Below are 22,371 nucleotides of genomic sequence, written 5' to 3' on the forward strand. Positions count from 1 at the left end.
ACGATCGAGGCGTATAAGTACAAATGTGAATGGATGAGCCGAATATATGGCATCCACTTTTTTAGTTAATTTTGCATAATTAAAACAGAATCAAGCATAATCCTTCCACCAGAATTCCTTAAGACACAAAAAAGATAATACTATTGATAAAATATTACTCCCTCCATCCCGGGTTAGTCGCACCTTTCCTTTTGGGCACGGAGATTAAGGAATGAGTGATAGACAAAGTCAACAATTACGGCGGTAGGTGATAATTGTTACTAAAAATGGAAAGAGTGCAAATAAATTGGGACGCCCAGAAAGGAAATAAGTGCAAGTAGCACGGGACGGAGGGAGTATTAACAAACGGCCACCACTTTACAAAAGAGAAGCAATTACTATGGGTGTTAAAAATTGCAGTACTGTTTTTCATCGTGTTTCAGCTTGTGTAAAGCATTACATGTATAGGTATAGATTACTTGAGAATTTAGCTAGTAATCTTTCGTCAAAAAATGTGACATGAAAGCAAAGTACATCCGTAGAATCAACAAAACCCTATAAAGAAGTAGAAGAAGATAAAGCACAATCTCGTTCCTCACCAAATTACTCTAGAAAACGCAATATATAAAAACTCAACTTACACCAATTATATCTTTCAAGAGTTGTTTGTTTCAGTTCTCAGGTTTATTAGCATCGGCTGGAGGAGGTAGGGACAGAAACCGTCCTCCCTGGGCACGTGGTGGGAGATGTTTTGCATGCTTCCGCGAACCACCGTTCCATGGCAAGAATACCCCAGTACCGCCACGTTGGATTTTTCTAGGGTTCACAATCACCGGGCGCATGGGGGCAGCTGCTAACACTACCATGGGAGAACGGATGAGGCCCCATTTGGGCATCATATTAACCGGCCCATAACTATTTGGCACAGGGACGCCAGGTTGCCAAAGAGTCATTGCTTTGGACGAAGTGGTCGTCTTTGATGATGCATGGTCTACCTCTGCTCGGACTCTGAAGAAAGTGATGCTCACCCTCTTGTTTGGAGAGGAGCACATGACGTGTCTTGCTGTATCCGAGCTGTTTCCCCTCATCACCAAAACAGACCTGAGAAACTTCTCGAGTTAAACCTGTTGTTTGTTGTTACAATAGATAGAGTAGATTATTTGAAACTTTCAACAAGCATACATACCCTTCTTTTAGAGAGAGCATGAGAGGCCCTCTGTAATTTCCTTCACCATCGTTCACAAGCATGCGGCCGAAGGCCATTGTTGATTCAGAGAGGAGGAGGGTGGAAAGAGGCTGCTCCAGGTGGGGTGGTTTTAGAAAAGGCTGAGAGTATTCCCCCTACAAAACAATACAATCACAAATTGATGGACATTGTAATTGCACTATTGATCAAGAGTCTAAAAACCAGGATGCATAAATACCTCATCAAAGAAGTTGATGACGCAGCTGTTTGGTTTCCTATTATCTGGGAGCAAACGCCACTGAATCAAGTGATCAATTACACCTTGGAGAAGAGCTGGAATCGGCTCAATATAATCTGCAAAGAGATTTACGTACCGAACATCAAAGCAAAAAAATTATTATTGGGACAGCAAGCAACAGAGTTGTACTATATATGAAAAGGAGACTTGGCATACTTCTTTGGAATGTATTTGTGTCATCTTCTGTAACGTGTCCGAAAATGGGAACACCAAGCTGAATCAGCTCTCTCTTGTTTCCCTTAGTCTGCTGATTATATAAGATGAAGGTTTCTCCTGTATTAAACAAGACCGGGAAGATGATGAAGAATAGTTGCATATCAAAGAAGACGAGATGTGTAAATCAAGCTGTCTAGGAAAGCTTATCTATATAGGATAATAATATTCAGTATCTTCATCTATTGGCTAAAAGGCAAACATTATGTGCGATCCATATTAAATAGTAATTTTATCTGAAAGTAAAAACAAATGCCCAAACCTGCTCAAGCAAACCTATAGAAGATGCCCTTTACAATCTCATAACTTCCGGCCCAAAAGGAAACAACTAGTTTAACTATAAAAGCATCACGAATCACGGAATCCACCTGACAGTTCACCATTCTGACCAGCAACGCGGAGTTCATTAACAAAGTCATTCAGTTTAGATAGCTCAGTATTAGTGAATATGTTGTCATATAGCTTAAGACCTCGGACAACATTCACCTGCAATTGTGAAAAACCATTAGTTATCCTGCTTGCCACAGAAGCATCTAGAACTTCCTTTCAAGATTAGAGTGGGAACAGCAATGAGGAAATACTTGCCATGTGCCCTTTCACTGGTTCCTTTGCCACAAAACCTTTTGTCATCTTGATCTGGGCTCGGCGTGCCTCACACTGTTCATGGTTAGAACAGATATCAACAGGTTCTGAGAAGGGTTGCACTTCCTGAGACCCTGAATTTCATATCACAAAAAGAATTGATTATGGAAAAATCAAACACAACATTAAACTGAAGTGAAGAAAACATTCCCTTGCACAACTGGTGGGCTCAAAGAGATAAAAGCTTCCTGTAATTCTTCCCGTCCTGGATGTAGAAACAACCACCATTCTAGTTGTCACTTTCCAATCATGCATATACACATTTCTTTGAATAACCATGAGATTCCTTCATTCAAATATTCTTAGCCATTTTCATATTCTGATGTTCTTGGTTCAATTTAAGTAACCACCATGTTGCTTCAATTTAACAATCTCTAAAGTTTCTACAAATTATGTATTTGAGCATGATAAGTGTGTTTAGCATTTCAAAATGGTAGCTAAAATAAAACTGGAAATCAAAACATTATAATCCAGATAGTAACATAACCAAGTTGAGTACTCCCTCCATCTCACTCAATATGTCCCATTTCCTTTGTCACACTCAAGATGTCATTTTTCTATATTTAGAAATAAATCACTCTCTTCTCCCTCATTAAAATATTCAACTACTTTTTCTCCCTACTTACCACTCAAGAATGTGGACATCTTGAGTGGGATAGAGGGAGTACTAGTATCATGCTAAAGAAAAGATGAGGAGCAGAAATATCAGGCATGAGAAGACAAGGCATGCCACTGTCAAAGCGCCATCAAAACTAATATATCACGCAATCCTCGTTAAGTAGGTACGTAGATTGAAAATATTAAATGGTTATTGCATCTTTACTGCGTCTAATGTTGTTGGATTACCAGACAGTCTATGGAAAGTATCTCGTGTTTTGAAATTAACTAAAAGTGAGGTGACCCCTTTAATGAAAAAATTAAGCAGCACATAATTGTAGCCCACTTGCGCTGCAATGACCGGAGCCAACATGCCGTTCGGTGCTCATAAAGATGCATTCATTTCCCACCCCTAGGACTAACGAATTGCGGATTAGTGCAAACATATTACAACTGCACTTCTAAAAACTGTAAAGCTCTACTGCCATATAGAATAAAGCTATGCGGCCACATTATGGCCAGTCATAAATTAATTAAATAATAAAAAAAATTGATTTTTTTTCAAATTTTTGGTTTAATACTACTTGATTTTACTTTTATATTACTCTTTCCCATGTTAGTACTACTCCCTCCGTAGAAAATAAACAACTAAATTTAGGAAGGTGGAGTAATTGAGTTTTAGAAGTGTATAGAATAGAACAAATACTTATATAACATCATTTTCTGAGCTATTTGCTAAGAACAAAAAGATACGATGACATATATTTGCTGTACCGAGAGCTCCACTAATAACATGCCCAGACAAATTTTAGAAAAGAAGGAAAAAGGTAGCACCTTTTGTAGAGCACTGAATATTGAATGGGCATAATTTTTTAGGACTTTCCTTCATTGAAATAAAAACTTTGAATAGTCGCACATCTGCTCTCCTCCATTATTACATGCCACAATTGGAACAGTATTCCATATTCCCTCTGAAATATCCAATCTACATGTGGCGAGTTGACCCACTCGAGTTACACAGAGCGAGAGCCCTAAAATCAAGGAAGAGTATCCGATGAAAAGAGGTGGGAGCGAAGAAGGGAGGCAGTGGGCCCACAGGGCGACAAAACCAACTAGGCGCAGCCACGCCGGCTGGAACATGCCGCCGCCCCCTCATCAAATAAGTCAAAAGAAAAAAATTATGTAATAAGTGGCACCTCACGCATCTCCAGGTGGACCTTAAGGCCACCCGCAACGCGTCACGCGGGTGGCCCGTGTTTCGTTCCGCAGTGACGGAACCGGGGCGGGACGCATTGCAGCGTCTCGTCCCGTAACCAGCCCGTCCCGCCGCGACGAAACGCGGGACGGCTCGCCACGCGCCGAGGCGACGTGGCGCGCTCCCAGGCCATGCGTGACGCCCACTCGCCGGCCCGCAAGTGAGAATCGTCACGCTGACGCAATAATTCATTTTTTTAAATTGAATTAAATAAAAATAAATAAAATTAAATAAAAAAAATGTTAAATGGTAATATTACCTTTAATAGAGCCGTTTTTCCTTTTTTTTACTCTATAAATACTCATATTTCATCCTCATTTCACACACAAACTACACATCTATTCTTCCCAATTCATCTCCATTTCCTCTCCAATTTTCATCTAACATCTCATCACAAAATGTCCGGCGACGGAAACTCCGGCGCGTGGGATCTCAACGCGTTCGGTGACTGGGGGAGCATGTGCAACACATTGGGTGGTTCCGGTTCGTCGACGCCGGGCACCCAGGGTTATGATTCACCGACAGAGTAGTTTTTTTTATTTTCTATAAAATTATATTTTAAATTATGTCATTTTTATTTTTTTAGGATTTTAATTATGTCTTTTTTTTATTTTTTTTAATGTTAAGTTGTATTTTTATTTTATGTTGTAATGTTGTTTTATTTTGAATGAAGTGTGTTTTTTATTAATTGAATTTGGTGGAAAAAAAATGAAATTGAATAAATATTAATTTAAGGGACGGTTTAAGGGACGGTTAAGGGACGAAGGGTTGCATGTTCCGTTCCTTAGTTAAGGGATGGAGTAAAAACGTACAGTGAGGCACGCAAATAGCGTTTTAAGGGACGGTACATGGGTTGATGACCTAATTAATGATCAATTTTTCCTGGAACCAACTCTCCGTTAGGTTGCTATCCTGCACTCCTTAACTAACTCTACCAGTTCCTCGATTTTCTAAACAATCCTCGGGAAAATAACAACCGCGATTCCAGATACTTCCACTAATTTATGAATAGGATCTAGTTTGAACTTTGAAGATGTATATTTATGAAACTAACAGATTTCGCTTTAAATTCGTAAATGACAACTTGTAATTACTAAGCTAATAAATCACTTTAGCATTAAAATTCACAACTATGAAGTAAGTTGTGAATGGCAAGATTGGTTTTCTATTCTGTACTATCGAATTGACAGCGAAATCAATTGAAAATGCGGAACAGCGATGAAGATTTAATTCTATTACGTATATTTGATAAGATTTAAATCAAATTATAATATTTGATCTGGAATTTGCCAGGAAAAAAAAACAGAGACGAGGAGAATGGATTCGAGTTCGACTAATAGAAATCTAAGATCTAAGAACCGGAAAGGTTACCTGTATCTGTAATCTCCGACGAGAAATCTTCATCAACTACTTCACCTCCGCCATTTTCATTACTCACCAACGAATTTTCCTGATTATTGTCTTTCTCTTTCTCTTCCCCGTCGATCGCCGCCGCACAATCACCCTGAGCCTTGTTCACCTCCGAGTCATTCTCCGATCTCTTCTTCTCCACCACCTTCTTCAGCTCCGCCGTCACGTCGACGATGGAAAAGTACTTTTGCATCTGAAGAATCGGAATCCAATTCAACCTCCGCTGGTGAATCGCCGCGAAGGCCGATTCGTACGCCGCCCCGTCATCCAGCTGCGTCAGGTGGCAGCAGAGCGCGTCAATAATCGCGTTCGCCGCAGCAAACTCGCCGCGGAACCAGGCGATAATGGCGTCCTTGGCGAACGCCTCCGATGCCGCCGTCATCATCGGCAGCTGAGGCTGATGAACCACTGCCGGAACCACCATCGGTTTGAAGGCCGCCCGATCTCCCTGTGCTGCTGGTGCTGCTACGCCCACCGCCGGCGGCATTCCGAACAACCTGGTCAGCGTATAGCTAGAAAATCTCGGGTGAAGAAGCAAAAATAGATCACACTTTTTTCGCTACCGAAATCTGGATTGCTCTGAATTGATATGTTTTGGTTTCAGATTTTGATAGTTGTGCTTCTAGAAATCTAACTGAGAAATGTATTCGTCTAGAATTTGTAGAGAGCGGAAAAAAGCGCTGAGAAGAGAAGGTGGTGATGAAAGCGAGGGTTTACGTGGATTTTTATATCCGAGGTGGAAATGTCCGCACCCATGGGAACAATTTGCTTACGTGTCAGAATTTTAGTATATCACAATATGAGGTGGCAGTATTAATTAATGCTAATTGCAGTGTATCTAATTAGATTCAAATTACCAGTGATAAATTATTTAAGAGTGATTCTAAATGGCCATAATGTGGCCGGCCAGAGTTAATTTAGTCCATTTACATGTATAAAAAAATTAGAATTACCGATATAAACTTATATGTGTGTGAATGGACTTGTAAGTTGATACTTATATTTGAATTCCATTACGTAAAACACATTAATATCACGAATTACTGTATACGTTGAGCAACAATCAAGAAATGACAGTAGTAATAAGTTGAGCAAAAACTACGAAAGAGCAACACTAACATGTTGAGCAACATATAACGAAGATGATATAAAAGTAAAATTAAGTAGTATTAAATCAAAAATTTGAAAAAAAATCAATTTTTTATTATTTAATTAATTTATGGCTGGCCATAATGTGGCCGCAAAGCTTTATTCATTATTTAATACGTTCACTTTATTTCTTCTGACGCCAATAAATACGTCGCCTTCGACCCTGTAGTGTTAAATGTGATTTTCTGTGAGTTTATAATTATTTATATTTATATTTACAGTTTGCCCTTTAGAAAATGTAAACCATTAAAAATGCTTGGGTTCTTTATAGATTAGAGTCGATTAGTATTCATACAAATGAACTTGATCAAAATATGTATTATAGGTAATATTTTTAATTTATACAGTACACTAGTGCAAAATGAATTAAATTAACGATGTTTAATATTTAATAAACGTATTACCGAATCTACCGTGCGAATTAGCAATCATAACCAGCTAATCGATATATATAATAAAAATTTATTAACTTGACGAAAAAGTTATTACCTCGTCACGTCCTGATTCCCGAGATTAAAGCGTAATTTGGACAAAATAATAATTACTATCATTTTTAAGCATATGTAGTACTATACTATATTTGAAAATTAACAAATTTAAACCAATATGTGAAATAAAATATTTTATTTCAGTTTTTAGGAACATTCAAAGTTTCAAACAGTGCACACTGGAAGGCCAATTATTTTCATAGAAAGTATAGTTGGCATAAATTAATCATGATTAAGGATAATACATGTCAAGTGTATCATGAGGAAATACCTTCTTTGCCATCCAAATTAATTACTTGTCTTTATTTACAAAAAAAATCATTATATATGGTTTGATATTAAGCTTATGTATAGGAATAGCTTATGACACATTTACATACTTATAGTAGTAGAAAAGAAATAGATGACATATTAAGAATTTAAGAGTAGCACAAGGACCCCTAAAGTAAATGCAGTGGACATGTGTTCATAAATATATTTGTATCTACAAACACAAATTAGTTAAAAAGCGTATTATTCCAGTCCTTTCATTAGAGCATCCCGCAATGGGGCGCCCGATGGCGTCCATCGTCCTCGAGCGCGGACGATGCCCACATTGTGGGTGCCCGCCATCGTCCGCGCCATTGTGGGTGACGCGAACGATGGCACGCATTTTACTTAAAAAAATGCATTTGCCGAGGATCGAACCCAAGTCTATTGCTTGGAAGACAATAATCCAAACTGTTGGACTACAAATAATAGTTGAAATATCTTGAAAACTAAATTGTTTTATACATTTATTAAGATGATAATGTGATAAAAAAAAATGATAATTTATGATTAAAAAGTATAATTCGGTGAAACGAGAATTTGCTTCTTCGAGTTATTAAGATGATTATGTTGTGTGATTGAAATGAAGGTTTTTTATAAATGTATTAATTTTTATAAATGTATTAATTTTTTAATTTTTATAAATGTATTAATTTTTTTAAATGTATTAATTTTTATAAATGTATTAATTTTTAATCAATGCAATCTTCGCCGGTATTTAGTTACTCATTGTGTTTTTTAATTAGTTTGTATTACATATTTGAAAATATTTAAATTAATTAACAAAACAATAGTAAAAGGCGCGCCACATTACAAGTGGGGATAGGAGGATAAAACTAATGACGTGGTGCGCCTTAGGGCGCTCCATCGCTAATGGCCTTATGAGAAAGATCAGAAGCAGTTTAATTCATTCTCATCGTAGCTCAAGATAAAAATAAAGTACAACACAAAAGAGAAAGCCAAATAGCACTATAAATGAATCAATCTACATAGTTTACTATTGTGCTTCCACTTTATTTTGTTTTCCGATGGAAATTGTTTAATATATATGTTTTCACTTTTTTTGTTTATGTGGAAATTATGAGGCTATAATATATTCACAGATTCAAAATCAACCAATAATAAATTGGATATGATAACTTTTATAAAAAAAATGTATATCTTGAAAAGACACATCAATAAAATTTACCATAAATTATGTACATTATGAATACACACCCAAAACTTCAAATAAATTGTAAAAATCTACCGTAGATTGAATGGGGCCTCTAAAAACACCGTCACCACCCGTATAATCACGTGAAATTTATGAGCAATATATAGTTAGCTATTAAAATTTGTATAACTAAACTTTTAATGAATTATAGTATAAATATTATATTGTGAAGTGTATATATAGTTTTCGCTATTTATCTTTACTATTGTTTGGGAGAGATTCAACAATTCTGTCACGAATGTCAAGGATGTCTCGAAAAAAAATAATATCAATATAATCAGTATTTACATGATATTTATGATTATTAACGTTTTGTTTTGATTGATTTAAACGTTTACTAGAGATTTCAGTTACTTTATAATATAAACATAGTTTTAAAATTAATAAAAGATGAAAAGACGTGAATAGGAGTATGACCAAGCTGGTTGCGAGGACCACATGGGTCAGCACGAGCAAGCATTGTCGTGCAACCCATGCTGTCTAGGCGAAATATAAATTCACATATTAGTCACACAAAAAACCCATGTTTTCTAGGCGAAATATAAATTCAATAATCGTTCAAAAAGGTTAATTTTTTTATATATAATGGAGTAGTAGTTCGTTAAATTTTAATGCTCGCAAATCGCAATTAGATTATTACATTTGATCGTTTGTTACCAAAAGAGGCTAGCTGTTTTGTTCCAAATACTTTCCCATTAAAGTAAAAGTGGTTTTCTTTCGTTAAAATTGATGTGAATTTTTATTCCTTTTCTAAGCATAATAATTTATTAAAAAGTAAGATGTTGTTAAAGTAACTTTATATAGAATTTATGCCAAAATACTCTACACCAGCTAATATGATTATATCAACGCATTTGGAATCAGGCTTCGTTAATCTTGATATTAAATGTAGATATTATATATTTTGTCATATCACAATCAGATACAGGCATACGGTCGGTCGGTATGCATTTGAAATTTGAACTAAATTGCAAATTTGTAATGTTTCAAATTCATTTTTAAATGCAAACAGTGTTACGTTAGTAGGTAATACACACTAACTTAGAAATATAGTTCATTAAAAAGTCATCTTTATTTTATTTGTCACATAAATACATTAATACATACAAATGTTTTTTTTTAAAATATTATGTGGAAAAGAATCTTTCTCTAGGAACAATATTTGTAAAATAAACCAAGGATAGACTTTATTCTTACTTTTGGGGCTGTGTTTCTTTTTATGAAAATTAAATTTTAAAAACTTACTTGGAAATGAATACAAAAAAAATCATTAACCAAAAAGCTATGGAAAAGAAACAAATGCTCAAATATTCCAACAAAAGAAAATATATTTATCAACAATTAGATTCCATATTCCTATTCAAATTTCGGAACTTTGTAGATTCCTTTTCTCTTTTAGAATTAAATAATATCATGGATTCCTAGCTTGTGGTGAATAGAGTGAAGTGAACTATTTTGTAAAGCAGTTAAAATTGAATTCTTTTGGAAAAATAAAATAAAATTGGAGGCTTTTTGCAAAAATAAAATAAAAAAAATGAATTGTTATGAATATTTCAACAATATAGTTTTTCCTTGTTTAAAGAAAAAGATGACATAAACATCGATGTATCTAATTTGGATTCTCTAAGTTGTCTTCTGTTGTTGCAGGTCGTAGGTCTAATTGTTTTTTTTTTTTTTTTGTATTGGATCATGTTGTCTCTTTTATTCAAGGGTGTATTGCCTTTTTGTATATTGTTTTATTTCATTGTATTGCGAATCAATACAATTATTTTGATTTGGATTTTTGTTTACCTAAAAAAGATAATGTTAATACAAATGTAATTTGTAAATATGTGCGACTCTAGAACGGATGAATGGAGTAGCATTAGATACAGATGATAAAATAATTCACTATTCCGATGGTGATTCTCCTTTATCCATCCATTGTCTTTTTACTAACTTTATATATTCGCTTTTAGGTATTAAATAAACGATGGATGATGGAGAGTCGATTTAGCAATAAATATGGACCATCCAATTTTCTCCCATCGTTAGTTCTCTTTTATATATTAGGGTAAAAAGCTTGATATATTGGGGGATACCATGTGGTTTCACCACCTTAATATGACACAAATCTAATTTTTGCAAACTATTATTGGTGTTCGTTGTTTCTTTGTTTTTTCTTTCTCTTTTCGAATATTATTTTGCCTCAATATTGAAACTTATTATTAATATAGACACTTGTTCGATTTCTTTGATTGAATAATGAAGATTAGAAAAAAAAACAAATAAATGATTATACATGTGAACATCGATTGAAATAGTTCCAAATTGTACTTGACCAATATTTATATTGACGGATAAATGTTGGTAATGTGTTTCTCTATAATTAATTAATGTTGATAGAATTTAATTCGACAAAGAAGGCTATAAGCAGTATGTACCATATATATATCATAAAAAAATAATTCAATGTTTTAGTTGGAATTGGTCTCTATGTATATATAGTCTCTATATATTTATTAGTATATGAAGATGATGTGTACGGTATTCATTTGAAAATTATAGGAGTGGCATCTTACTTCATCATACAATTAATATACTAGTAGTATTTTGTATTTGGTGACAATTTGGCCATGTCAATAAAGTTGGTGGCATGGAAGGTATGAATGGGCTTTTTATTAAAAAAATTGCCTACTTTTTACTTTCCATGTTTTGAAGCACCAACTAAGTTTGACAATGCTATACTATTCATTAAAAAGATGTATCACCTCTTGCGTTATCTGTCAAATATGGGAAATTAGTGAGTGGAAATTTATAGTATATAAATATACAGTAGCAATATAAATTATCCTATCATGTGTAGTGTTTTTTTTGGGATAAAAAATCAATCAATTTTGTATATTAATATAGCAATGTTATAGAAACTTTTACCCATGTTAGGTAAACATGTGCTCATTTGTTCTTGTTCTTGTTCTTGTTCTTGTGTTTTGGGATACTTGTTGAGTAAATCATATTTTCAAAACGTTGAAGTAATTTCCTAACAAAATCATGCTTATGGCATGGTTGCAGCTTGCAAATAAAATGATAGAAATATGTGGGTTCCATCCTAAAACCAATTGGTGATAGGAGGAGGGGCCCATGAGACTATATACTAGTTTCAGTTTAATATTGACACCGATGTGTGACAGTTATATGTTATATTTTTAGTTTCAATTGCCAACACCCTCCCTCAAACCCTTCAAGGTGAAGCTTGGAGGGGTTGGACTTTTTTCTAATCGATTGGACAATCGGCCCAAATTTGTTTCGTTCGGTTGGACCACTTGGCCCAAATTTTTAAGTCACTTGGCCCAAATTTTTAAGTCTAGATATACTGCTGGGTCAGTCATTTTTTCGGTTTCGGTCCAGATATACTGCTGGGTCAGTTAAATTTGACCCACAGTCGGCGACCCGCTCTGATACCATGATAGAAATCTGTGGGTTCCATCCTAAAACCAATTGGTGATAGGAGGAGGGGCCCATGAGACTTATATACTAGTTTCAGTTTTATCTTGACACCGATGTGAGACAGTTATATGTTATATTTTTAGTTTCAATTGTCAACATAAAAAAAATTCGTCCGATTAGAATAATAATCTTCTTACTTAAGGTAATTCCTTTACGTGCAAAGCACCACAAAATTTTTAATTGGGATGATAAAGGACAATTTCCAAATTAATAGATTTAAGAGGTCGTTTAATATGAAAATCAATTTGTTTATCGTCTCACACCCACCATAATCAAATCACAATATTCTTCGAAATTAATTAATTCGATAAAATCAGGACGATATCTTCCGACCTGAACAATCTCATGAATTTTGTTGCCATTGTTCACGGAAATAATTTTACATATATAACTACTTCTCATGAATTTCACGTGCAAACAAATCACTATTCTCTACTTTGTTCTTTCAAATCTCAACATTTTTTTTATTAAATTCTTAACTGCATCAATTGCCTTTGATAGTAAATAAAATTAAATAAAAAATACGACCAATTAACATAAATAATCTAGATGTGAGATTGTGAATTTACAGATTACAGTTCAAATATTCTTTTATAAGATTATAGTAAGATGTAACTAATATTTAACTAACTAAGAATTGAAAATGTAACATGAACCTAAGTGAATATTTGTATTATTAAATTATAAGACGTTGGGTTAGAAAAACTATGTTATATGTTCGCCAAAAACTAGAAAGGGTGTTTTCGATTTTCACAAAAAGATATTAAAAATACGAAAAAGGTTGTGATAAATTAGTCAGAAGCTATAAATAAAATGAAAAATAAAATTCTCCTAGATTATACTCTCTCCGTCCCACTTTAGGAGTCTCGGTCACTTTTGCACACTCTTCTCAATATTATTTTCTCTCTTACTTTACCATTTCTCCACCTTAACTACTACTACTCCCTATGTCCCTAAAATCTTGTCACATTTTTTCATTTCCGTTAGTCCTATAAAATTTGTCACATTTCACTTTTTACAATTTTTTATAATGGAGCTCATATTCTACTAACTTATTTTCACTCATATTTTATTATAAAATTAATATTCACTTTAAAAGTAGCACCTACATCTTACCAACTTTTTCAACTTCACTTTCCATTGCATTTCTTAAAACCGGTGTCCGGTCAAACTGTTTCAAAATTTAAGAGACGGATAAAGTATTTATTAGTATAATTTTTTATTAAGCGGGTGCGTAAAAATGACCGGAACTCCTAAAGTGGGACGGATGGAGTAATATTTTTTAAGAAGTAATGTGAGTAAACAAACTACAAGAGTTTACATAAAACATTACTTAAAAAAATCTTATAATTAACGTGCCTCTTGCAAAACTCGAAAGGAAAGAACATAAACATTAAAATAGGTGTATTTATATTAAACTAGCTGACTTAGGTCAATTATTACATATAATCGGGTCTTCTCATGACAGACGATAGCACAGAGTGACATGTACCACACATTTTCTGTATATATACATGGATCATTGACCTCTAACTTATAATTTAAAATTAACAATATAAAATAGAAAAAATATCAGTTTTTAATAGATCTCCGATGCTAACAAAAATTATTAATATGAAGCTAGATCCATTCACAAGGATAAATTAATTTTGGATTCTATATTTAAACTTTCATAATTTCTTTATAATAATAGTAAACGCTTGAGTCAACAATTGACGAGCAAAAGTTCAGCATATACTTGGTCCAAACCATTTCATCATATAATCGGTCATGGAGATTCATCTCACATTCATATTTAATGTTATTCTCTAATTTTATTAGTATTTTTAACTAAGTAATGAATTATGAATGAATCTTGACTTGGCACAATTAATAATCTCTCTCTCTCTATATATATATATATTAGATCATTATGATACATCTCCATTATAGCTATAGCATATATGTTGTCAATTGTCATTGTGTATTTTAATTATATATAGGTGCTCTCTTCAGGAACCCTGTAGACACCATTGAATATTCGTGTATATATAAATATGAATAAATGTACGCATGATCAAAGATGAAACTAGGACATTACAAGTTGTATAACTTTTTCAAATGTAAAATATTCGAATTATACTATATTAGTTGACTTAATTAGTTGAAAATATAGTTTGTCGCTTTCGTATTACTGGTTATAATATTATAATGATATCATATGTTACTTATTTTTTCTGTTTAGCTCAGCTAGACAAGGCATAGCAACATAACTTTAATAAGTAATTATATAACCCCACAATATCTATGTCACATTAGAGATATACTAGTATTTATACTATCCGAAATGCTATGACTTGTTTCAATTTATACACAAACAATAGTCTTGTTTTGTTATTTTGGTTCATCTACTACTAATATGTCTCATTTTTTAATGATTTTTTTCTTCCTCTTTTTCTGTATGACTATTTTTTAATCAATTTTGTACTGAAACCTATGTATGTTATTCACAAATGACGTCATTTTTTATGAATGAAAAGATTATTTAAATCTTACGCCTTATCACGGATTTTATAAAAAAAACATCCCTTGTTTTTTAATTGGACTGGTCCAAACAAATTAAGCCCATATAAGAAGTTTATATGTTCAAAGTGAAGCCCAAATATGAAACGGTTTGTTTGCTACGGGTTATTTTGAGTTTGAACTTAAAAATTTAATTATATTACATAAAACTAAGTGCATGCTAATTATTTAATTGTTAGTATTTAGGAATTGAATATTGGTGGAGAGTATATTTTGAGGAAAAGCCATTTGTCCGAATGATTAAAAAAGTCCATGATTGCTTAACTTACAACTTCACCAAATCTCGAAACTGGTTTTCAATGCCTTTGAAGCAACAACTTTACTCAAGTATTACTACTATTTTTTGGCACCTGAGTATAATATCATTATCTTTCCCTAAAAAATAATATGATAAATATTTCCTACGTATTTTTTTGAATTGGTAAATATTATTAATTTTATTCTCTGTTTGAATGCGATTAAATTTATCATATTATTTTTTAAAATGGAAATAATTTGATAATAATTAAACATTGATAATAATTTTACATCAATAACACCTCATTAAAAATCCCATTAACAATTAATCCAACGATAATAAGTGACAATTACATCAATATGCATTGGAATAGTACAAAATCTACTCTGCATGTCAAAAGTGGTGAATGGTTAATGTTTGAATGAATATAAAGATTTTATATTAGAGTCAAACCGTGATAAAATATTTAAATTTTGTAAAAAATTTAAAAGTTATGTTCAATGCAGATCAAGAATCTTTTCAGTTTGCCTTGAATGTGACAATTAAAGGCGTATCATCTTTGAATGCGATTATTAATTTTATTTTACCATTCATTTCGGAGACGCAATAAACACAAATTAATGATTATGACGCAAAAGTCACATTTTTTTTTCAATTTGCAATAATTTAATGGACCATGCTTTATTTCGAGCTGGATTAGTCAAATTCTGCTAAATGCGGGTTCAGCACACCGTACTCTACAATGGTCAAACAAAAAAAAAGTTTATTGTCTCTATAATAATAAAGGTTAATTAGAACTTATGCAGGCGTATTTTTTTGTTTTAATCATTTTTGAAATTTATGGTATTATATGTATCGATCTTCTTACCATCTAGCTATTTTAGGTTAAGAATTAGAATAATATTTTATTTGAAATTAAAACAAAACAAATTTAATTCGCTTCATAATTTGTTCAATTAGTCTTCCTCAAATCATGCAAATAATTTAAGAGCCCAATTAATTCAAAACTTAGCATTTAGCTAGAAATATTCATTCTTAATCATAATTAATTAAATTATCTTCCAATAATCATGCAAATATTCATTTTTTCAGTTGTAGATCTTACTTCTTAGTATGTTTTGTTTGAAATTGTTCTAGGATGAGTTGATCTAAAATCCATGATTCTGCTAGATTGAATCAATCAACCGCCTTTACATTCGATAATTGCTCATAAATTAGTCTAGATTTAATTGACCGAGTTGACATTCTAAACTAAAATCAACTATATAAGGGGAAAAATCATTTAAAAAATATATGCTGATAAATTTGATTCCATAACTTTAGGAATTGATTTTTAATTTATTTACAACAACATAAAGTCAAAGTACATTAGTCAAAATATAAAATATAATTATAGAAAAAAAAATTAAAATTGTAAATGTAATCCTATTAAGTACTAGTAGTAGTAGTATTTTAAAATAAAATTTAAATTTGTTACATATTAAGTATTATTTGAAATTGTAATCGTATTTAAGATGGGTAAATAAATGCAAATGCAAATGCAATGCACATTTCTGATTTCTTACTCAACTTGACTATATTAATATATACAACTGAAAGGGAAACAGTTTTGTGTGCATTCCATGAAGAAAGAAAAATAAAAAATGGGAATCCCTGCCATGTTGGAGGATGGGATCAAGCTACTGGTGTATGCAGGAGAGTATGATCTCATCTGCAACTGCAATTGGCTAGGTGAGGACTCGATCGGTTATTGCTAAACACATCCAAAACTGATCAAATGGCACACATTTGATTTGAAATGGATAGGTAACTCGAGATGGGTGCATGCCATGGAATGGTCTGGACAGAAGCAGTTTGCAGCAGCTGCCACCGTGCCTTTCTCAGTGGACAGGGCTTCGGGCCTCTCACGTTCCTCAAGGTGGATCAACCAAAAGCATCTTTGGAAATGCTTAGGAGGTGGATGCAGGGGAATCTAACACAGCCACTTCATCATCTTGCTTATACTGATACACAAGAAATGTAGAGAATTGTTTGTAAAAACTGATTAAAATGCATCTGTGATTTGTTGTGATGAAGGTGATTTTTTTGTTTGAAAACAAATCTGTTTATTGCATTTTTGTTGGAAAATTAGGGGGCATATCCCAATTCTTCACATGGCAATAATGTAATGACTAATGATTAACTTTGACAAGAAAAAATGAACTTAGATAATGAATACAGCATGCAATGATATAAAATCAGCAGAAATATATAATGCAAAAATTTTGCGTTGCAGTATTTAATCTGAATATATCACATATAAAATAATTTTGATTTTTTATTAGCAAAACATTAAAGTTTAATATATCTATATTTTTCAAATATTAAATTAACAAAAAATGAATATAATATTTACTAAAACGATCTATATATAATTTTGCACGTCCACTTTTCTGACAAACAATATATGCACCAAAGACTTAAATGTAACTTAATTATGCTGTTATGCAGAATCAGCCTTTTTCAAAGCAAAATTAGGGATAATATTGATCCCATTAATATGTAAAAAGTTAGGATAGTACTATAATTTTCTAGAAAGAAAAACAAATTAAATACTATAACAAAAGTTTCACAACAAGATCTGGAACAAAATGTAGAGATAATTTAGCATTTATAAAAAGTACTACGAGACTCAAACTCAAACCTAATTGTGTCATTAATTCTATTTCTTGAAAATTTGGAACTGCAATTTGAACACACGAACACACACACAACCTTTACCAATCTCTTGCATTATAAAATCCAATCAAACTTGCTAAACACACAAAACAAAATACTATCAAAACCATTTATCGATGTCAACTCTTTTTCTTTGCATTTCAATACTAATCTCTTTATTGGCTATAGAGGCTGATAATGGCAACGCCTCACCTATTCTGGCCTCGAAATTCCTACAGAAACAAGCGGAAAACCTCACCAGAGATCTCAACTTGTTTCCTAAACTCGATGCCAACATTGTAGAGGACGATCCTGCAGCAGCTGATGCTTCAAGAATCATCGAAAAACGCATTCAATTTCCTCACATTGCTGGTAACTCCACCACAGTTGCAGATTTCGGACACCATGCTGGTTATTACAGCCTTGCTAGCACCAAAGGTGCAAGGTAAAAACAAGTGATCAATGCAAAATACTATATGTAATGATAAAATTTCTCATCATGCTCATTTTGTTGCCTATTTCCCACATATCAAGATTCATATACACAGACACACATAATGCCTCCGATTCTTGCAGGATGTTCTACTATTTCTTCGAATCAAGAAGCAAGAACGCGAGCGCCCCCGTGGTGGTATGGCTAACGGGAGGGCCGGGATGCAGCAGCTCGCTGGCTTTGTTTTTTTGAGAATGGCCCTTTTCACTTGACAAAAGACTACACACTTGCGTGGAATGAGTTCGGTTGGGATCAAGTAATGCTATTTGTTCATAATAACACAATTTAATTTCTTCCTATTATTTAGGTAATGAAGAAAATTTGATATTTGATTCATGGCCAGCAGGAATCAAACCTGATATATATAGACCAGCCAACAGGGACAGGTTTCAGTTACTCAACTTCCACAGATGATCTTCGACACAATTCAGAAGAAGCCTCTATCGATTTCTCTGACTTCCTGCAGGTTTGTTCTTCATCCCTAAACAAAATCAAGTAAATATGTTTTTGACGCTCACAACTTTGTCAAGGCTTTCTTCGAGAAACATGGGGAGCTCGCGAAGAACGACTTGTACATCATGGGAGAGTCTTATGCTGGGCATTACATTCCTGCATTTGCTGCTCAGATTCATCAGAGAAACAAAAATAGAAAAGGGGTTCATATAAACCTCAAAGTATGCTAATAATTAACCAAGGCAACGTTATATGATCATGTCCTAATCAACTAATGCAAACCAACCAGGGATTAGCCATTGGGAATGGACTGACAAATCCGGAGATCCAATACAAATCATATCGTGATTACGCTTTAAACATGAAACTGATCATCAGGGTTGAATACTACCGCCTCATTGTAGCAGAGAGATTTTGCGAAATTAATATAAGAGCTTGTGGTAATAAAAATCACCATTCATCTCAAAACTTCACCACAAAAATCCAGTCTTTTTTTGCCTAAACAGGAAACCTGTTTCATATTTCACCGCAGGCGCAAACGGTACATCCTTAGTTTGTGCAGAGGCCTACATAATCTGCACCGGCCTCTTCCGTAGAATCATTGCCTCCAAACCAGGCATAAATGTACCATGTTTTCTTGAACTCATTCAACAAAAAAAGACACTTTTTTTTTACTCTGACACATATATATGATCTCCTATTGTAGCACTATGACATCCGAAAAAACTGCACCTGCTCTCTCTGCTACGACTTCTCAAGCGTGGAGAGATTCCTGAACGACAAGGCGGTTCGGAGATAATGAAGAATTTCGATGTCGGGCTTCCAGCATTGCTGCAAGAAGGGATCAAACTGCTCATATACGCTGGGGAATACGATCTCATCTGCAACTGGCTGGGTAACTTGAGATGGGTGGAAAACATGCGTTGGTCGGGCCGGAGAAGGTTCGTGTCAGCTAAATTAGCCCCGTTTAAGGTCGGAGGAATGGAGGCAGGTGGGATGAAGAGCTATGGAGGTCTGAGTTTCTTGAAGGTGTATAATGCAGGTCACATGGTTCCAATGGATCAGCCAAAAGCGTCGTTGGAGATGCTGAGGAGATGGATGCAAGGCCAGTTTCGGTGAACAATGTTATGTAAATGTGCAGTTGTGTTAAGGTTAATGCATTTTATTTGTCAGTTGTTAAAGATTACAAATGTAGCAGAAAGATTTGCATGTAATATATCAGACATAGCTGTATCAGATGGTCTGAACTATGTATTCTGTTTACCGTGATTTGGTTTGATTGACTTGATACAACAAAATGAGCTTTTTACTGCATATATTGATTCACAAATACAGAACTTAAACAAGAACAAGAACATGAATTACGAAGATGCAATTCTGTTGGTAGCTTGTTGAAGAGGGTGACTGCCATTGATGGGTGATGCAGAGCTTAGCTCAGAAATATGATTGACAACGGAGAATGGATCCATATATATACCTACATAAGCTATCAGAGGGTCAGCCCGGGACTCCTCCACGACGAGGCGTAGGTGGGTGGCTCTCACACTGTGAAACAGCAGCAGCCTCTTGTATCCGACTGTGGTGCCCTTTGCTGCCACCTTCCACTCCCCGTCCTCATTCAAGAAATCGATATGGAACCTGATGATCCTCTGCCCCATCTGAATCGGCTCTTGCACCATTAACACATTGAACGCAATGGTCTCCTGCAGATCCAAGTACAGTATCCAGCCTGACTGCACACTCCCGGGAGCCCAGTAGGAGTGTGTGCCTTGCTGGAGAACGTTGTGGGGGCTATAACGCGGATCGATAAGGTCACCGCGCGTGCTGCTGGCAGAGACAGACGCGTCTTCTGCTAGACTGTGTGAGAAGATGAAGCTCCGGATCTCTGAGAACTCTTGAAGAACTTGAATGTCTTCCTGGGATATGAGACCCGAAGAATTTGGTGGCACATTTAGTAAGAGGAGGCAGTTCCTCCCTACGGACTTGTAGTATAGATCGAGGAGGGTTAAGGCCGATTTAGGAGATTCAGAGGCATGCCAAAACCATCCGGGCCGGATTGAGACGTCGCACTCTGCAGGTACCCAGTCATGCCCAAAAGGGTCTCCCTGCCCAGAATATCTGTAGCTTCAAAGCATTAGCTAAGTAGGAAATGAACATAGCAAGCTCAGACATAATCTACATGAAACGTCAGTTTGATAATTAGGTGAATCAAGAATCAGCAATACAATCCAAATCAAACACTAACTATGTGACATGTCACTCTAAAAAGCTCATAACAAGCCTATATATACTTCACAATATACAAATTGAGATAACTAACAGATTTCAAGCAACAAGAAGTGAAAATTTGGGGAGATGTGAACTTACTTACTGTCAGTGTTGCCAATCATGTCATTGGTGCGGTTGAAGAGAGACCAACAAGTACTCCCAGCGACGCCAGCCTCATCCCCGATCCACCTTGTGTCGGGACCAGCATCCGAGAATATGACAGCCCCGGGCTGATGTTGATGAATGAAACTAAACCAATCATCAAAGAAGTACTCCATGTATTTCTCCCCTTCACCCTTTGCACCATCTAACCAAACTTCTCTAATCTCACCATATCTAGCAATAAAGTAGCTCAAGTTCAGATACAACTAAATCACAAAAGCAGCAGCAAATATCAAAGAATTTCATCATATAAAATATACAGTTCCATTTTCAGCTTAATGACACACACCTAAAACAGAGATTATAACAACTGCAAAAACAACACCCATAATCAATCTGAAAGTCTAAAGGGTAAACTCAACATCTTTAGCACAATCCAAGTCCAACTATTAATCCAGTGAACACAGAGGCAAATTCTTGAGTTGAAAAGGTAAATAAACACACAAGCTTCAAGATTCAAGAAAGTGGACCTAGTGAGCAACTCAGTCATCTGGGCCAAGTAAAACTCATTATACTCCAAAGTCTTGCCATAGCAAGATTCATGCCTATCCCAAGGGGAGAGATAAACCCCCAATTCCACCCCACCAATTCTGGCAGCTTCAGCCAAATCTCTCAGCACATCTCCACTCCCATTCCTCCAAGTAGTAGATTTTACAGAGTAATCGGTGTAGTCAGAGGGCCACAGGCAGAATCCATCGTGGTGCTTTGCGGTCAGAATGACGCGAGAGAAACCAGACTGCTTCGCCACGGTGACCCACTGAGTCGCGTTGAACTCGGTGGGGTTGAAAACAGAGGGGTCCGCGTGCCCCGTCCCCCACTCCGAGTCCGTGAAAGTGTTGGTGCCGAAATGCAGGAAGAGGGCCATCTCCGCGAGCTGCCATGAAATCTGCTGCGCGCTCGGAATTGGGAGAATTGGCAGCGGCGGCGGCGTGACTGAGCTCGTAACTCGGAGAAGATGGATGATCGTTGCTGTCAAGACCACGGGAAGTCGTGTTGCCCAAATGGGCTGCCGAAATTTGAGAATTTTCATTGAGATTGCTGGTGACTGAGAGCTGGTTTGTTGTTGGTGGTGATCTTTCTTGACTTTTTGAAGCGACTATGAAATTTGAGTAACTAGTGCGCTTAAACTTAAACCATCAATTTTCCTTTTTCTTCTTCTTCATTAGTATATTAATCAAATCGATTTAAACTCCGTTATTTCACGTCACATTATATGCTTTTGATGATTGACTTCAAAGCAAGCAAATAGTCTTATGATGAGTGAGATGAA

General features: G+C 34.9%; 2 protein-coding genes and 1 pseudogene across 2 annotated transcripts; 1 reads left to right on the forward strand and 2 right to left on the reverse strand.

Annotated features, from left to right (window-relative positions):
• Window positions 1-454: 454 nt before the first annotated feature.
• Window positions 455-6,284, reverse strand: LOC121781445 (RNA demethylase ALKBH10B-like). Its single transcript, XM_042179184.1, has 7 exons — window positions 5,542-6,284; window positions 2,262-2,392; window positions 2,045-2,162; window positions 1,620-1,736; window positions 1,404-1,519; window positions 1,166-1,320; window positions 455-1,080 (listed from the first exon to the last, which is right to left on the reverse strand). The coding sequence occupies exons 1-7, from the start codon at window positions 6,065-6,067 to the stop codon at window positions 651-653; spliced, it is 1,593 nt and encodes a 530-aa protein (XP_042035118.1). The 5' UTR covers window positions 6,068-6,284; the 3' UTR covers window positions 455-650.
• Window positions 6,285-17,949: 11,665 nt separating this feature from the next.
• LOC121793090 lies at window positions 17,950-19,790 on the forward strand (annotated as a pseudogene).
• Window positions 19,791-19,959: 169 nt separating this feature from the next.
• Window positions 19,960-22,242, reverse strand: LOC121758978 (alpha-L-fucosidase 1-like). Its single transcript, XM_042154460.1, has 3 exons — window positions 21,572-22,242; window positions 21,039-21,275; window positions 19,960-20,789 (listed from the first exon to the last, which is right to left on the reverse strand). Exons 1-3 carry the CDS (start codon window positions 22,129-22,131, stop codon window positions 20,033-20,035), a joined length of 1,554 nt encoding a protein of 517 aa, XP_042010394.1. The 5' UTR covers window positions 22,132-22,242; the 3' UTR covers window positions 19,960-20,032.
• Window positions 22,243-22,371: the final 129 nt, after the last annotated feature.

The sequence above is a fragment of the Salvia splendens genome, chromosome 2, assembly GCF_004379255.2.
Source record: "Salvia splendens isolate huo1 chromosome 2, SspV2, whole genome shotgun sequence".
Lineage (NCBI taxonomy): Eukaryota > Viridiplantae > Streptophyta > Magnoliopsida > Lamiales > Lamiaceae > Salvia > Salvia splendens.